Here is a 14,053-nt window from a genome sequence, read left to right as displayed (position 1 = left end):
ATTTTCATTTTCTTAATTTTGGGGCCTGTTTTCTTCATGTTTTGCCTATTCTAAAAAAAAAAATATTATTTCTATATTTCACCACAAGCACTTGAATATTTTCAGTGTCTCTGGTGAAAAGTACTGATTTAGCAGTTCATAGTAATGCCGGCACACAAATAACTGAATTGATTTTTTCCAAATTTTTTTAATGGCATTGTTGTGGCAGCCAATCACCCTATGGAACCCTGTATAAGGTACCTTATTTGCAACGTCACACGGCCCAAATAAAAACGGGAAGAGGCAAGGTAGATTGATAAATAAAGTGCTCTTGCCATACTCTGAAGGCAATTTCTTTTCCGGACATTATGTGACCCAGGTCACTAATTATGCATAAAATTTTAATAGAATTACCCAAAAACAACACAAACGGATTTCAATCCAATAAAAAGGAATTGACCCAATCGGCCTTCTATTTGGTAGAGGCTGAGTGACAAAGCGCCCTCTGAAGTGCTAAATGTAAAACATTTTTCATGCAGTGTAAGAAGGCTATAGGAGAAATGGGATGAAATGATTATCAAAACTAAATGAAGGGTACCAGAAAGCTTGGAAAGTAAATGCAATAGTTCATTTCCAAGTAACGAGCTATTATCAATCAAAAAGATTTCCTTAGTTTTATATGAGAATTACCAGTGTGATGTACAGTTGACGTTGTCCTAGGAAGGAGATGGCAGGCGGGAATCTAGTCCAGCTTTTGAACCCATATTCTTTATCATCAAACTTGATGTATGAGTTGTTCAAACAAAAAGCAACTTTACTGGCATTATTGTTGCAGCCTATCACCCTATACAACCCTCTATAGGAGTAATGGGATGAAATGATTATCAAAACTAAATGAAGGGTACCAGAAAGCTTGGAAAGTAAAGGTAATAGTTAATTTCCAAGTAACGAGCTATTATCAATCAAAAAGATTTCCTTTGTTTGATATGAGAATAATCAGGGTGATATTTTGAGGCTATCTAATAGTTTCCTAACATGGCATTTCTAATGTGATATCATTGGAAAGAAAACAACTCTAGTAAAATCCTTCTGTGATTATCTATTTGATGGTATCAATAATCTAGTTCTTTTTGGACTTTTGATGTTGCTGAATGTCTCATTCAAATTTACCACGATTTCTTGTTCGATAACTTGTTCAGGACAGAGCTTGCAGAGTTGGAAAACAGCACTGTTAACGCATTAACATCAATTGTTGTCTAGGGTTGTCTAAGCTCTTTCTTTACAACGACGCAAGAACAAACGTTGGCAGAGGGTTTACTAACGTTGTCTTTCCTTTTTTTTTGCCGCGAGATGTCTCATCAATAAAAAAGCCGTCCCCATTGCCGAAGTATTGTGATACAATGAATAACCCGAAAATTCATCTGGGAGACCTTTTAAATCCTTCATGGGTAAAATTCCGAACAATTATGACATGTAAATAAGAACTAAACAAGACGTTGCACACTGTACTGTTGATAACACAATGGGACTTTTGTAATCATCATTTCTAACAAAACAGCGCTACAAAAAGCACAGCTTCACAAGTTTTTGATGACACGCTTTGAAAACAGACTTAAACTTAAACTTAAAATAGACTCTAGACTGAAATTTAGTGTTTTAGAACAATTTAAAGAAAAAAGACGATCACAAAAAGTCGCTGGTATGCTACAAGTACATAAATAGTATATGACTCCTTGTTTATTTCAATTTGGAGGTCAAAAGTGTTTGTAACTTGATTTTTTTTTTTGGATTTGAAAGGTCTCTCAGAAAAGTTGGTGGTCAATTTATGGTGTTAAAATGGATCATCAAGTAGTTGTTCACCGGAAAACACCTTGTTCAAATCAGGCATCTTACTAGAGCACATACTCGTCCTTTAACCTTTGTTTGTCCGCCAGGAGAAAAGGCAGAGAAGAATGAAAAGGACTATGCCATATTCTTTGAAAGTCCTCATTGGGTTGCTGTTTAAGGGGTTTTGTTTGATAAAATATGCTCATTCAACATTTTCCAGTGTGTTGTACAGTTATTGTTGTACGTCATAGGAAAGAGATGGCAGGCGGGACCCTGAATTTTCAAGTGCAGTCATACCTCACGGGTGCCAATCTCCAAAATCAAAATAACGAAAGTACAAATTTTCTGCCCAAACAAAATCAGTCAAAAGAAGCCTAAAATGTATCTAATGTAAAAATCATACCAAAGATGCAAATGCTACAATTTAAGGCTCAGGATGCGAAAATATGCAAATACAGGCCCATGATGCACATAAATGTTATTTGCGTAAGTTTGAGAACACTAATCATAAGTAAGAGTCTATGACTGCCCAAAAGGCATATCACACGCTTTTTGCCGCTGACGGTAAGAAGACAATGGAATCAACTAAACCTTCAAAATCAATTCTCGTTGATCCACGGGCTTGGAACAATCGTGACTAGTGTACTGATTATCTTTACTGATCGGGAAACTTCGATGGAATTATTTCGAAACATAATTTTGATCTTTTTGCCCTTTCCTAAGGTCTAGCCTTTTGTTACTATATTTCTAAAGATTCTACTTGGAAGATCTCAGTTCTTGTACAAGGACTTTGAACCCAGGACATCTGAGGACAACTCATTATCTTGTTCGCGCTCCTTCTTCCACCGTTCAATTATACGTGAGCCGTCTAAAAGCCTTATCGAGCATGGCCGAAAAAAAAGAATCGACCCGGGACCCTGGCTTGTACCTCTACGCCATGTCTTAGTATTACAACAATTAAGTCAAACTTGAAAGTTAGTTTTCACCGGTCGCCACCCTGAACGTGAGTCCCTCAACTATCGTCTGTCTTTCTTTCTTTAAGGCATGTGTTGTTGTTTTGCCTCCTTACTCCATTCCATTTCCAGTGCTTCAAATCAAGAAGGCACGCACGAACCGAAGCCAATCTATCATTAATTTCCATGCTAAATCGTTCCATCTAACCCGCGGAAACCATGAGTTTGGTACAAACCTTGCGCTCGAGTGCCGTTCTCTTGGGGCGAGTTAGGCCCCGAATCCATAGTGCGGCTGCCCGTCCCACCAAAATCAAGGGGCCCGAATATGACGTCACCCCTTCCGAATGCATCGTGGTAGGTGTGCCCCACCTCCAATTCGATCCACGTCTCAAACGAGTAAGACTAGGGTCACTTTCTTTGGGAATGCCCCATTCATTCAGCAACCCCTCCCATTCCTCTAGCATTTCAAACATGAGGAACAAGTCTTGGCTCACGATTCGACCAATCTGGACCTCAAAGTGGGTGATACGCTCCTGCTCAAAAAGATGAGCCAGCCTTTCTTGCCTTCTGTTCAGTTCGAAGTGATCAGATTGATCCAGAAATTTGGCGATGCTCAAGATCCGTTGACGGGGGATGCCGTCACCGCCGAGGATTATCGATCACATGAACACGCCGTAGCCGAAGTTTATGGCGGCTCCGGTCCTTTTGATTACGCCCAAGCTCCACCTCGAGGTCGATTGGAGGGCACTAAGGACTTCACTGACAAAGTCACCTACTACAGGTGGCACAAATTCGGCAAAAAGGACGATTATAGCTTGGTCTCGTAATACATAGCTATTGTAATTGTTATCATAATACACATCCGAGTCGCGGTTAATCTTCCTCTTGGTCGAAGAATTCCTTTTCCAGCTCGTTAGCCATCCCTTGGAGCTCGTCCTCGTCGTTACTGGCCTCGTCAGACTCGCCCGAACTAGTCGATCCCTCGTCTCCGTCGTCGTCGTCCACATCCGCGTGTTTTCGTTTCTTGCCCGATCGACGCCCATCATCGCAATGCATGCCCACCTCTTCATTTTCGGAGTCGTATTGGATCTCCCCACCCAATTTGGAGTCGTCATCACCATCTGGCGTGGGTTCGGATTCGGAACTACTACTGTCATCGTTATCTTCGGAGAGCACATCGTTGACCTCATCATCCATACCTTGGAGATCATTCTTGGACATAGCTAGAAAGGGGTTGCTTATTTCGGGCAAGTTTTCGGATTCTAAGGCGTCCAGATCTTGGTCCGGGCCCCCTCCGGAACAATGGACGGGGGGTTTGAGGGTGACTTGAGAGGCTTTGTTGAGTGGAAACATCCGCTCGTCCACTTTTTCCCAACGCTCAGCACAACACCATAACCAATCCGGAGTCACGATGTGAACCCCTTTCATCTTCCGTACGTCGTTCACTTTGGCCGTCCCGATCCGGGCTGCGATTAGGTGGGTCTGTAAAAGGTTTGGTAATCTATTTGTAAAAATTCATTTTAGGTGTTAGAACGAGACCCAACGGCTTACGATATTCGATTCTGGGGTCACCGTGTCCAAGACATTCGCCCCGAGCGTTCGGGCAATACGATAAGCCTTGCTCTTTTGAAGAGGTATATGTGTGGGAACAACGCCGCTAAAAAGGATATTGGTGCCTTGGAGGATTTTTCGTTTCACGTATGGAATGACAAACTTCAGGTTTAGTTTGCCTTTCGGATCGGTCTTGGTTTGTTCCTCTTTTTTGGCATTTCGTTGGTCGTACATGTCATAATAGGCTTTGTGAATGGTGGAAAGGATATCTTCCAAATACACCAGATAATCGTCATTGTCATCCATTTCGACCAGCTCCTCTTCAGTCTTTTCCTTCGGTGGATCCACCTCGTCCTTCTTGTCCTTATCCAATTCACCTTCCTCCTTTACATCGCCTTTGGTTTCGGGTTTCATCGCGGTGGAAGAGGTCTCATCCATGGATGTATCCTCCTTGGGTTTTACGACCTCAGATTCGTTGGGCGGGGTTGGTGCGGCTGGCTTGGGCTTCTTAGCCTCGGTACTGCCTTCTTTTGGGTTAGGGGCCGCACCCGGTGGAGCGTTGATGTCCCCCGTACTCTTGAAGAATACGTAGGGCTTGACTTGTACCAAATTGGAAGCAAAATTCCACACATCTTCCCGGTCATCGATGATGCACACCATATGATCGCCGCAGGGAAATAAGGACCTAACAATGTCATTAATGGAGCACATTATGATGCATCATTTTATATGGTATACAGATTTACATTATGTAGCGTGTCAACTTACGAGAGATTAGCCGTCTTGGAGCGGTTGTCGAAGCACTCGTCTCGGGACAAGATACGATGGGAGAAGTATTTGCTCTTGGGATCGATGAATCCAGCGATGGTGTGGGCGTACAATCGGGCCCCGAAGGTGCAAATATGCAGTTCGAATAACTGACTAATGTTCTCCAAGAACTTTTGAGTCCCGGGTCGAAGCCGCGTGTGATGCAACGGTGAGCGGGGCCCGTACAATTGGAAGTGGTACACGTCCTTGACATTCTTCGGGATCGTCTCGTATGTGGTGTGGATGAGCGTTTGGTCCAAATCGACCAACAATACCAATTTTCGGTGCTTGAGCAAACGGGCCTCGTCCTCCTGACCGAGACTTTCGGCCTCCTGAAGAAAGAGGAAGCCTTGAATTCAGTGTCGAATGATGCCCACGTGTTTACCATGGAGAGAAAGAGACCTAGACTGAAAATGAGCTGGGCTGGAGCAACAAGTTGCTGATTCAAATTCAGCTCACAATAGACATGGAATGCGGGCTTTTCTGGGCAGGTCAGCCAGAATACAATACCCCAAGCCAGGGTAAGAAGCTATTGCAGTTATTCGAAGAAAAGATACGCAAGACGTGATTTTCTGGCCCAAAAGCTAGTCGATGAGGCAGCCATCTTGGCAATAAGTGTTAAATTTGGGTCAAAACCCCGTCCGCCTCATTCAACTCAGATAATCCGTAGCAACATTTCTCATAGACCAGGATGGCAGGATGGCATTGGTCTTGAATTTCAGAAAGCATATGAAACTGCAGTTCTAATGGCAATTCATAATTGACTTGTAATATCACAATTGAACACCATTCAACGAGCTCACCTTCGAACTGACTTTGAGCTCGGGAATACTATGAACCATGGCCACGGCGGCTTGACTCTTATTCTGCGCATGTCCGGGCTCGCTCTCCTCGAGTAAACGCAAATCCGCACCGCAATCCGCGCACATGTCCTTCATCAAGGTGGCATGCGGGCAATCCGAACTCAATTGAGCCAACACCAACCTGCAAAACCAATGGATGAACCCGGTCACACCAGTTCAATCGAGCAAGACTGACTGACTGACTAACCCGATGGTAAGTTCATGGCCGGATTTGACACACAACTCCGAGATCTTTCCGGCTTGCTCGGCCCGCACCTTGCCCATGGTGGGCGTGCCATCGACCACGGGCTCCTGGGTCAAGGCCAGGATCTGGCCTTTGGCCACCCAAGTGCCTGAACGGACTTTCCAGGCTTGGAAGGTGGCGCCTGCTGGGCCTTTAAACACCACTTGACTCATAACGCGCTCTGACTAAAAAAGGTGTAATGGGATTAGGCTCAGGTACACCCCAGGGCTCCGGCCAGCACGGACATGACCCGTGACACTCCGGGCAGGCTTCAAGGACACGGATTGAGTCCGGGCATCGACAGAAGGGCGCTCCGGGACCCAAATATGTTGGTGGAAATGAGCGCGTCAAAATTGAGAAGGTGACCAATTTGGCGAGATCGGGATACACTTGATTTGGTTCAGTGTTCTGGCATGAACATAGGGGAGAAAGAATGGGATCAGAAACCAGGGTATTGAACCGGGATGTTTTTTTGGCAATAACCACGCCCAGATAGATGTCATCGTACTTTGTCTTAGGTTATTAGATTTATAAATGGTAAGCCTGATTTAAGGTGGAGGTTCCAAATCGAAGCTGAATTCATACTACTAGCTCCTCGTCATTAGAGATTTAGTCAAGTTAGTTAGATATTCATTTTAGAAATGTTCCACTTGATCTGGTGGGTATGTGCATGGGAGCAACTATATTCATATTTGCTTGTCAAATAACCAATACCCTCATGCGCCAACAATAAACATTTGTTATTCAATAATCCACTATTTTGTTATTAAGACCATTGCATTCTTTTATGTTTTCATCTATATTTGACAGAATTATAAGGGCTGTTCAGAGCCTGCTAATTTCACTTTTTTCGACCTTTTTTTGTTAAAAAAAGTTGACTTTCCTCTATTTTGCTCCTTTCAGTAATTCTGCTTCTTATTGCTTAAATGATTTTTTTTTCCTTAACGGCTTGACTATCTTGCTTTTTCACAACTATTCGAGATTGCACCTCTTCAGCTTTCAAAATCAAATTGTTTCATGACTTGGCCAAAAGCAGTTGATGATTTACTTGAGCGCCAACGAATTCTGGCAAAGAAAATCATTCAAACTTCACCCAGACACAAGCTCTTTCTGTTCAAAGAAAATATAAAGGGCCGTTTACCTTTGACCCCCAGCACAATCACGGTTAGAAATGATATCCACTTACAGTTAGAACGAGTTACATCACAGTTTACCTCAAGTCAACTGCAACCGTTCAGGTCTTCTATGCCTTATTACACTTCATACCTGGTCGTGGAAAGGCCTGATTTCTGTATTTTCAAATTCAGTTGGTTTTCCTTTTCTTTTGTACTTCAGAATTTTGCCATCCCCTCCCTTAACTGAAGCTAAATGAAAAGAAATTGAGGCACCCATGAAACGAATATGATTACAATGCTCACTGATCATGAATAGTAGAATTGTGTATTTCATTTTTCATTGTGTCTGATAATTCTTTTACGATTCATTGGCATTCTAGTCCTTAAACCTAGGCACGGATATACATTCGAGAAATTGGAATTAGTGGAATATTGATTGCGTTTTTGTTACACACATACACACAAACTTAGGTTCAGACTTCGGTGCCAGACCTGCAAAAATACAAAAAAAAACTTTGTGCCGACGGAACACGAACCATCAAATCATTTTTGCCAGCCATACCTATTTTCATTGTATTCGTTGATGGTTTCCTTAATCATGGTAATATTGCCATTCACCAGGTCCGGTCGGCTATTCCGGGCTGCAATCAACAAGGTGTCTATTTACTGTGACAAGAGCAGCTCAAAAGCTGGTAATAATCAGTCTCTTGGGTCATAAGTACCCTTGTTGTCAGGGGGGCTGTGTCCAGAGTCGTAGCCGTTGATGCCGTTGGTTCCGTTGGTCCCGTTGACACCATTGATGCCACTGCCTTCCTCATAATCATCGCTGTCTAATCCCTCAAAGACATCCACGCCATCCAGTCCTTGGTTGGGGTTATTATTGATGAACTCCTTCAGGAACTGAGCCACTTTGATGTGATGAAATCTCACGGCCTCGGACAACGGTGTTTGTTCCCAACGGTCTTTGGGATCGGGATAAACCCGGACGACTTGTAATAAGAACTTGACCAAATCCAGATGACCTTCTGCAGCAGCCAAATGAAGTGGGGTTCGACCATCGTAATCATGCATCATGAGGTCAAAATCTTGCAACAAGCACCTTGGAAACAAACACAGATGTCAAATATGATCCCTTAATACTTTCGACCTTAAAAGATTGCAGTTCCCGGGCGCCTTTTCCCAATTTTGATGATCAACACCTCACTTTACCTCTTGACGAAGAGCAAGTCTCCGGAAGCGCAAGCCAACAGCACTTGACTGAGCAAATCGTTGGTCGAGGGTTGTTTCTTCAGCGTTGGATCCATTTTCATGCTGATTCGACCCACACCATCAAATCTGAGCCAAAATAGAAAATCATCAAGCTCTGCTCAGGAACATCGACTAGCGTTGCTCTTATACATTACCGATGAAAGGCGTATTTCTTCAGGAGCTCTTGACAGAATTGCACGGCCCTCACCGAGTTGTTCACCTTATCCAAAGGTGGCGACCATAAGGTGATACCCATCACTTGTGGAATGACCAACATCACGAGTCCACTCACAGAGGATGTGGCGGGAAGGCCACACTGGAAGACAATAAGTAGTGAGTAACCGGATCAGGTTTGATCCGTTAATTTTGTTCAAGCTAAAGCAAAGTTCCTCTCACAAGGTTGAGGTGCAAGAGTCATTCATCAACTCACCTGGAAGGCAAATTGACCCGAGAAAATGGACATTCCGCAACTGTACATCAAAGATAACGTATTGGAGACGGCATCTTGGCTCAGGATTTTTTCACCACTGACGGGACAAGTCCCATTATTGGCCAAAGTCGCAGCCATAACCGAGTTGCTGTCGCAAGTCATTTCTAAGGCACAAGTCTAAAAAGCGGAGGCAAATGACGTTATGATAATATACGTTGTAATTGTGGAAATTATAGAGTTATATTGATTACTTGGAAGTAGAACTCCAAGATGTTTTTGATGTTGGCATCGGGCGGGAAGCATTTGTTCTCTCGCATGAAGTAAGCCAGAGCGTAGTCTCGGTCGATAGAGGCTCTTTCCGCCAGAAAAATGGAGTTATTGAATTCGACCACTTCTCCACCGCACATTTTCTAGAAATACAAAAAAACAGCGTATGAGATATTGACCAATGTTAATTGTTATATTTGAAATTTCTGTCCATTATCATTGCCATTATAGAAAGTAATTAGTTATCCAATTAAAATACGAAGAAAAGTTAGCTTCTTGATGATGAATGAAGCACGCTTAACAACACACGGTGGTTATAATTCCTGATTAAGTGATTGCTCAAATGCCAAGACTTCTAGTTGCCAATTTCTTTGCTAAATAAACAAAAGGAGCAATTTGTGTCTCTAAAGTATCTTTAAAAGTAGCTCATATTAGTATATAAATGCACTTAAAATACATTTTGAAGTATCTTTGTGCAAAACCTAGCCAAACAATATTATCAGAACTCTTAGTTATGCTCTGATATCAAATTTTATCAATATCTATTCAGCAGATGCTTAGTTATTACACTTTGAAAGTTGCATTTTGCAATAAAATAGATCGAAAAATGACATAACCTAACTTAGTTAATTGCAAAAAACAAATGATGTGCTTTTATGATAGCATGAAAATAAATGATATTCTTTCAGTTTCATAAACATTTCCCTAAAGCCTAAAATAAATTAATATAGGCACCTAAAATCTCCTAAGTATTTGAAATTTCCAATTATTCTTTCTTAAACTTGGCATGGTAGACTAGCCAATCTTGTGGTTTAAATTTTACAAGGATACATCTGCCAGTTTAATTTTCAAATTTGCCACTTTTTGCACGGATTATTTTCTACGTACCAAAAGCATTTTCATCAAATGGTAATTCAAATGTCTTTAACTTCACGATCACAAATAAATGAACTAATGGTTAACGATTATGATATTATAGTTATGAATGTTTTATTTTAAGTAAGTTTTAAATAATATTGTATACTATTTTTTGGTTGTTCTGCATGCTTTTGAGAAATGGAACGTTTTCATTTATTTTTGGGACATTGAAAAAGCAAATTATATTTCTTGGCAATTTCTGTAAGGTATAACCAGAGCATTTTGCAGCCAAATTTGGAGCAAATTACAGCTTTTGAAGGGTAATATATCAGAGCCTGTTCAATGGATTTTTATGAAATTTGAATTGAAGACATAACTAAGGATGCTCACAATGTCTATTAACAACGATTTTAAAAATACTATCTTCTAATAGGTTTTCAGTGGATTAATATCCTTATAAGAGCTTATCTTAATGAAACATACTTTTCCAAACTTGATCCTTGTGCTGTTTCAACAAGGGAAAACGCAATTAGAATGCTTGGCATTTGAGCACAATCTTTTTAAGTGTAGTCGGAACCACCGTGAACATGGTTGAAATAGTTAAGACATGTTCTGGCCTTTTCAACGTTCGAACGCTAATAAAGGATTGATTGAAGTGTCTAAAGACGCAGTACTAGTACATTCGATGAGACTTCAAACCTTGCTTTCGATATTACAAACACGCCCCTAACTCCGGATTGGCTCATGTAATCGCAAAGGTTAAGGCCATTTTAGCTTCGTATGACCAAGGGGCGGATTTGCCAGTACATAGGGGTGGCTCTTTCAACTGATTTTGTAATCGAGATCCTATTTCTGTAGGTGAGTTTTGAATTCAATTAGCTTAAAGTTTCTCAAAGTATTCGATCAGATCAGAGTGGTTCGAATGGTTAAAAAGTGAATTTTCATCATTTCCGAAAACAGTTACTTTTCCTGACAGGCAATAAAAAGTAGATTGACAATAAGTTCAATGCACTTATCTTATGCTCCCCACTCTTGTCCATCGAACATAAAGAAACATGTGTAGACACTCACCTCGAACAAGCTAAAGAGGTAGTCGTACTTTTGAGCCATGTCTTGTAACTCTGGTTTCACCATTTGAAGGATCAAGGAAGCCGAGACCAAGCCGCCAGAATTGATCAAGGGATTATGAGGTTTATCTTGGTGGAACAAAAAAAAACATTGGAAGAAGTTGTGAGATTGCAATCTTGTTCATAGTATCGGCTTAAATACAAATGTATTACACTCACTGTTGAAATCAAGAACAATTTCGTTCGTCTTTCGTCCGGATGGTTCCTTCCCTTGGTATTTGTGAACGATGTCGGTGCCCAACTCACTCATGGTTACGGCATAGGTAATGGGTTTGCTACACGGATCAAAATTTATATAATTGATAGTAAATTGCTTTCCAGGATGAAAATTGGGGCTTTTTTGAATGTTGGAAGCGTTCAGTGGGATGAAAACATCAGACATCCCTTAAATTTCATAAGAGGCAGTCTTTTTTGGTTTTATTTGTTTCTTTTACGGGCTTTTCCAACTCCTATAGGGAACGTAATCCCCAGTACAATAAAAATGAAACATTATTTTCCATCATTTCAATCTTTATAAGATATTTGGTCTACAAACAAATTTGAGTTGGCAGACCGAGCCTAGTCCTTGAATGTAGGGTTGATCTGGAATACTATCTAAAAATTCGTCCAAGTCTGACTTGAAAGATGCTACTGGATCAACAAGGCGTAAATATTCCCTACGAATATTAGAGGGAGGCAAACTAAACAATGAGGGAGCCCGAGAACAAAGAGAGAGATACTGGACATGGAAGCTCCCTAATTATCTACGTAGTTTTAAGAAAAGAAAATGTAAGTATTTTTACGACTACGAGATGAAACACAAGGATGTCTTTGTTCGTTATCATTTCCCCGGCTATTCATTCTCATTTTGACATTTTCATCATTCGAGATTACTTTGGGTTCCATTCATTTCCCCTGTTTCAATTCGCCAACTTTGATGATAATTCTTTTTACAAGTCATATTACTGAATAGTGTTAGGTGTGAAAATTTACTGTGTTGCACTTTATCATTTCGGTACACGAACTTCAATGTATTTTGAATTCATTATTGAACGTCTGTTATCATGCTTGGCCCTTTTAACATCATATTTCTACAGAATGTTAGTTTACTTATCCTTTGATAGGATTAACAACACATTGTCATCACGAGCATTCTACCTTACTCGATTACAATCAGTTTTTTTGTGTCTCCAAATGCATCTTAAGCAACATAAATTGTGAATTCTATCAATCATCTCACAATTCTCTTTTCAAATTAATGATAAAATGACAAACTGCTTGCCGAAACCGGTATCATAAACAGCGAGTTGAAACAATGACTTGAATTGCATCATGTATGTACAAGGAGACCCTAGCTATATGACCCTTTTTTTGCCTTCGTTCAGAACAGACTTCAAATTTCTGTCACCGAAAAAATATGTACACTTTTTTGATCAACCAACCAAAAGATTGTTTATCGCTCCATATCTTTGCTTAACATTTAACAATAATTCAAAAAGTGAGCACTTTTGGAACGCCTTTCGTGAGACTCATTTTAAGATAACCCGTGCCTGGTTGTGAAAACTTACCTCAAAGCTTGAATAGAAACATGTTCTGTGACATCTCCAATGGAAAATCGTTGTCCATCCACAGTGCAAATAGAAATACCCCATTTCTCTCTGGACGCTTCAGCCAATTGTGGAATGGCATCAAAGATCTTGCCTTGATTTAATGGTTTGCACTAAGGATGCAATAAAAAGCTCATTATCACTCATTTTACGCAAGCTAGCGTGCATTTTCCGCCACTCGGTTCAGAAATATCAGGGTAGTTTACAAATACCTTTTCGTAAATCTCGGTGATGTTATCGCAGAAGGTCTCAAAAGCAGGGATGACCATTTGATTGCGGAAGGCCTTGGTAATGAGCACAATGTTCTCACCCACCACACTCTTGAAAGTGATGGGATCCAGCTTCAATTTTTCCACGGTTTTCAATGCATGCGGCTTCAGATTATCCAACATACGCATCATGTTATTCAATCTTGGATCCTTGCCTCGAATACCCGTTCTGGCCAGTTCCTAAACCCAGAAACAAAAGACTTCAATAACTATGAAATAGTACCATTTCCTGAAAGCTTGTTCTCACCTCCAAAAGCTTTTTCACGCAGCCTTTTCCATCCTCCAATTTGCAAACATCAAAAAGCATGGATAGGTACTCCTCCGCCCTAAGAACATTGAAATGAACAAAAAATAATGTCACACCAAGTGATTACCAATAGTTTGAAAATGACCTTACCCGTCCAGGCCTTGGGTTCCCGAGCGGGAACTTCCCGATCTTGGCATCTTCTCCCTTCAAGCAATCACGAACCTCTGGACAAGAAAAAGATCCGTCCGCGTTCGATCTCAGAATGGTGCGCGGTCATTTCTTGGAAAAGCGATGCTCAAGCCTCGGTTGGATATCCAATGCGCGGAGAAGGGCGCCGATTCTGATCTCTGGGACTGCTTGCACCAAAGTTAATGATACTCACACCTACATTGGCAAAAGTTGCTTCAATAAGAATAGGTCATCTCTAACTTACAGACGGGCTATCCACACTTTTGACAGTGTACCTACTACATGGGATATCGTCGTTAGAGGGTAAGATTGGGGGTCGAGAGGAGAGGCCCAGAAAAGACGGGTCTTTTTCCATTGACGTCACGACTTTTTGAGTGGGACATGTTGGTCAACCAACCGATCAAAGAATTATAAACACCTTTCACCTTGAACGCTCTGCAATTTCATTAGGATAAAAAGTGGCCTAAACAAAGTGGCTGAGTGTGATTGAGTACTTGTCCAACGGCTTCATGTT

At 41.2% G+C, this 14,053-nt stretch overlaps 3 protein-coding genes across 6 annotated transcripts; 1 reads left to right on the top strand and 2 right to left on the bottom strand.

Annotated features, from left to right (window-relative positions):
- Positions 1–2,563: 2,563 nt before the first annotated feature.
- Positions 2,564–3,636, top strand: LOC131879226 (uncharacterized). Of its 3 annotated transcripts, none has more exons than XM_059225485.1 (3): positions 2,564–2,809; positions 2,892–3,155; positions 3,221–3,636. In XM_059225485.1, exons 2-3 carry the CDS (start codon positions 2,979–2,981, stop codon positions 3,584–3,586), a joined length of 543 nt encoding a protein of 180 aa, XP_059081468.1. In that variant the 5' UTR covers positions 2,564–2,809; positions 2,892–2,978; the 3' UTR covers positions 3,587–3,636. The 3 variants fall into 3 exon arrangements, with proteins under 3 accessions (XP_059081468.1, XP_059081469.1, XP_059081467.1); XM_059225486.1 differs by having other exon boundaries at positions 2,761–2,780; positions 2,849–3,113; XM_059225484.1 differs by lacking the exon at positions 2,564–2,809 and having other exon boundaries at positions 2,845–3,155.
- On the bottom strand, positions 3,579–6,501 carry LOC131879224 (RNA polymerase II subunit A C-terminal domain phosphatase-like). Its single transcript, XM_059225483.1, has 6 exons — positions 6,449–6,501; positions 6,168–6,384; positions 5,921–6,101; positions 5,079–5,449; positions 4,311–4,995; positions 3,579–4,241 (listed from the first exon to the last, which is right to left on the bottom strand). Exons 2-6 carry the CDS (start codon positions 6,374–6,376, stop codon positions 3,633–3,635), a joined length of 2,055 nt encoding a protein of 684 aa, XP_059081466.1. The 5' UTR covers positions 6,377–6,384; positions 6,449–6,501; the 3' UTR covers positions 3,579–3,632.
- A 1,120-nt stretch (positions 6,502–7,621) lies between these two features.
- On the bottom strand, positions 7,622–13,774 carry LOC131879485 (glutaminase kidney isoform, mitochondrial-like). 2 transcript variants are annotated; one of them, XM_059225829.1, is made up of 13 exons: positions 13,501–13,774; positions 13,351–13,429; positions 13,047–13,283; positions 12,796–12,947; positions 11,408–11,523; positions 11,193–11,317; positions 9,248–9,406; positions 8,997–9,173; positions 8,722–8,882; positions 8,528–8,653; positions 8,041–8,417; positions 7,881–7,977; positions 7,622–7,810 (listed from the first exon to the last, which is right to left on the bottom strand). In XM_059225829.1, the coding sequence occupies exons 1-13, from the start codon at positions 13,545–13,547 to the stop codon at positions 7,792–7,794; spliced, it is 1,872 nt and encodes a 623-aa protein (XP_059081812.1). In that variant the 5' UTR covers positions 13,548–13,774; the 3' UTR covers positions 7,622–7,791. The 2 variants fall into 2 exon arrangements, with proteins under 2 accessions (XP_059081812.1, XP_059081813.1); XM_059225830.1 differs by having other exon boundaries at positions 7,881–7,959; positions 13,501–13,766.
- Between the last annotated feature and the right edge of the window lie 279 nt (positions 13,775–14,053).

Source organism: Tigriopus californicus, chromosome 4 (genome assembly GCF_007210705.1).
Source record: "Tigriopus californicus strain San Diego chromosome 4, Tcal_SD_v2.1, whole genome shotgun sequence".
Lineage (NCBI taxonomy): Eukaryota > Metazoa > Arthropoda > Copepoda > Harpacticoida > Harpacticidae > Tigriopus > Tigriopus californicus.
This window is presented reverse-complemented; position numbering and strand designations above follow the sequence as displayed.

Coding starts and splice junctions, on each gene's coding strand:
- LOC131879226 (XM_059225485.1), top strand. CDS start 2,979: ATGAGTTTGGTACAAACCTTGCGCTCGAGTGCCGTTCTCTTGGGGCGA. Junction 3,156..3,220: donor TCGATCCACGTCTCAAACGA/GTAAGACTAGGG, acceptor CCATTCCTCTAG/CATTTCAAACATGAGGAACA.
- LOC131879224 (XM_059225483.1), bottom strand. CDS start 6,376: ATGAGTCAAGTGGTGTTTAAAGGCCCAGCAGGCGCCACCTTCCAAGCC. Junction 6,102..6,167: donor GGCCATGAACTTACCATCGG/GTTAGTCAGTCA, acceptor TTGGTTTTGCAG/GTTGGTGTTGGCTCAATTGA. Junction 4,996..5,078: donor TCCAAGACGGCTAATCTCTC/GTAAGTTGACAC, acceptor TGACATTGTTAG/GTCCTTATTTCCCTGCGGCG.
- LOC131879485 (XM_059225829.1), bottom strand. CDS start 13,547: ATGCCAAGATCGGGAAGTTCCCGCTCGGGAACCCAAGGCCTGGACGG. Junction 11,524..12,795: donor GTTTCTATTCAAGCTTTGAG/GTAAGTTTTCAC, acceptor TGATCCGTGTAG/CAAACCCATTACCTATGCCG. Junction 11,318..11,407: donor AATTGTTCTTGATTTCAACA/GTGAGTGTAATA, acceptor TGTTCCACCAAG/ATAAACCTCATAATCCCTTG.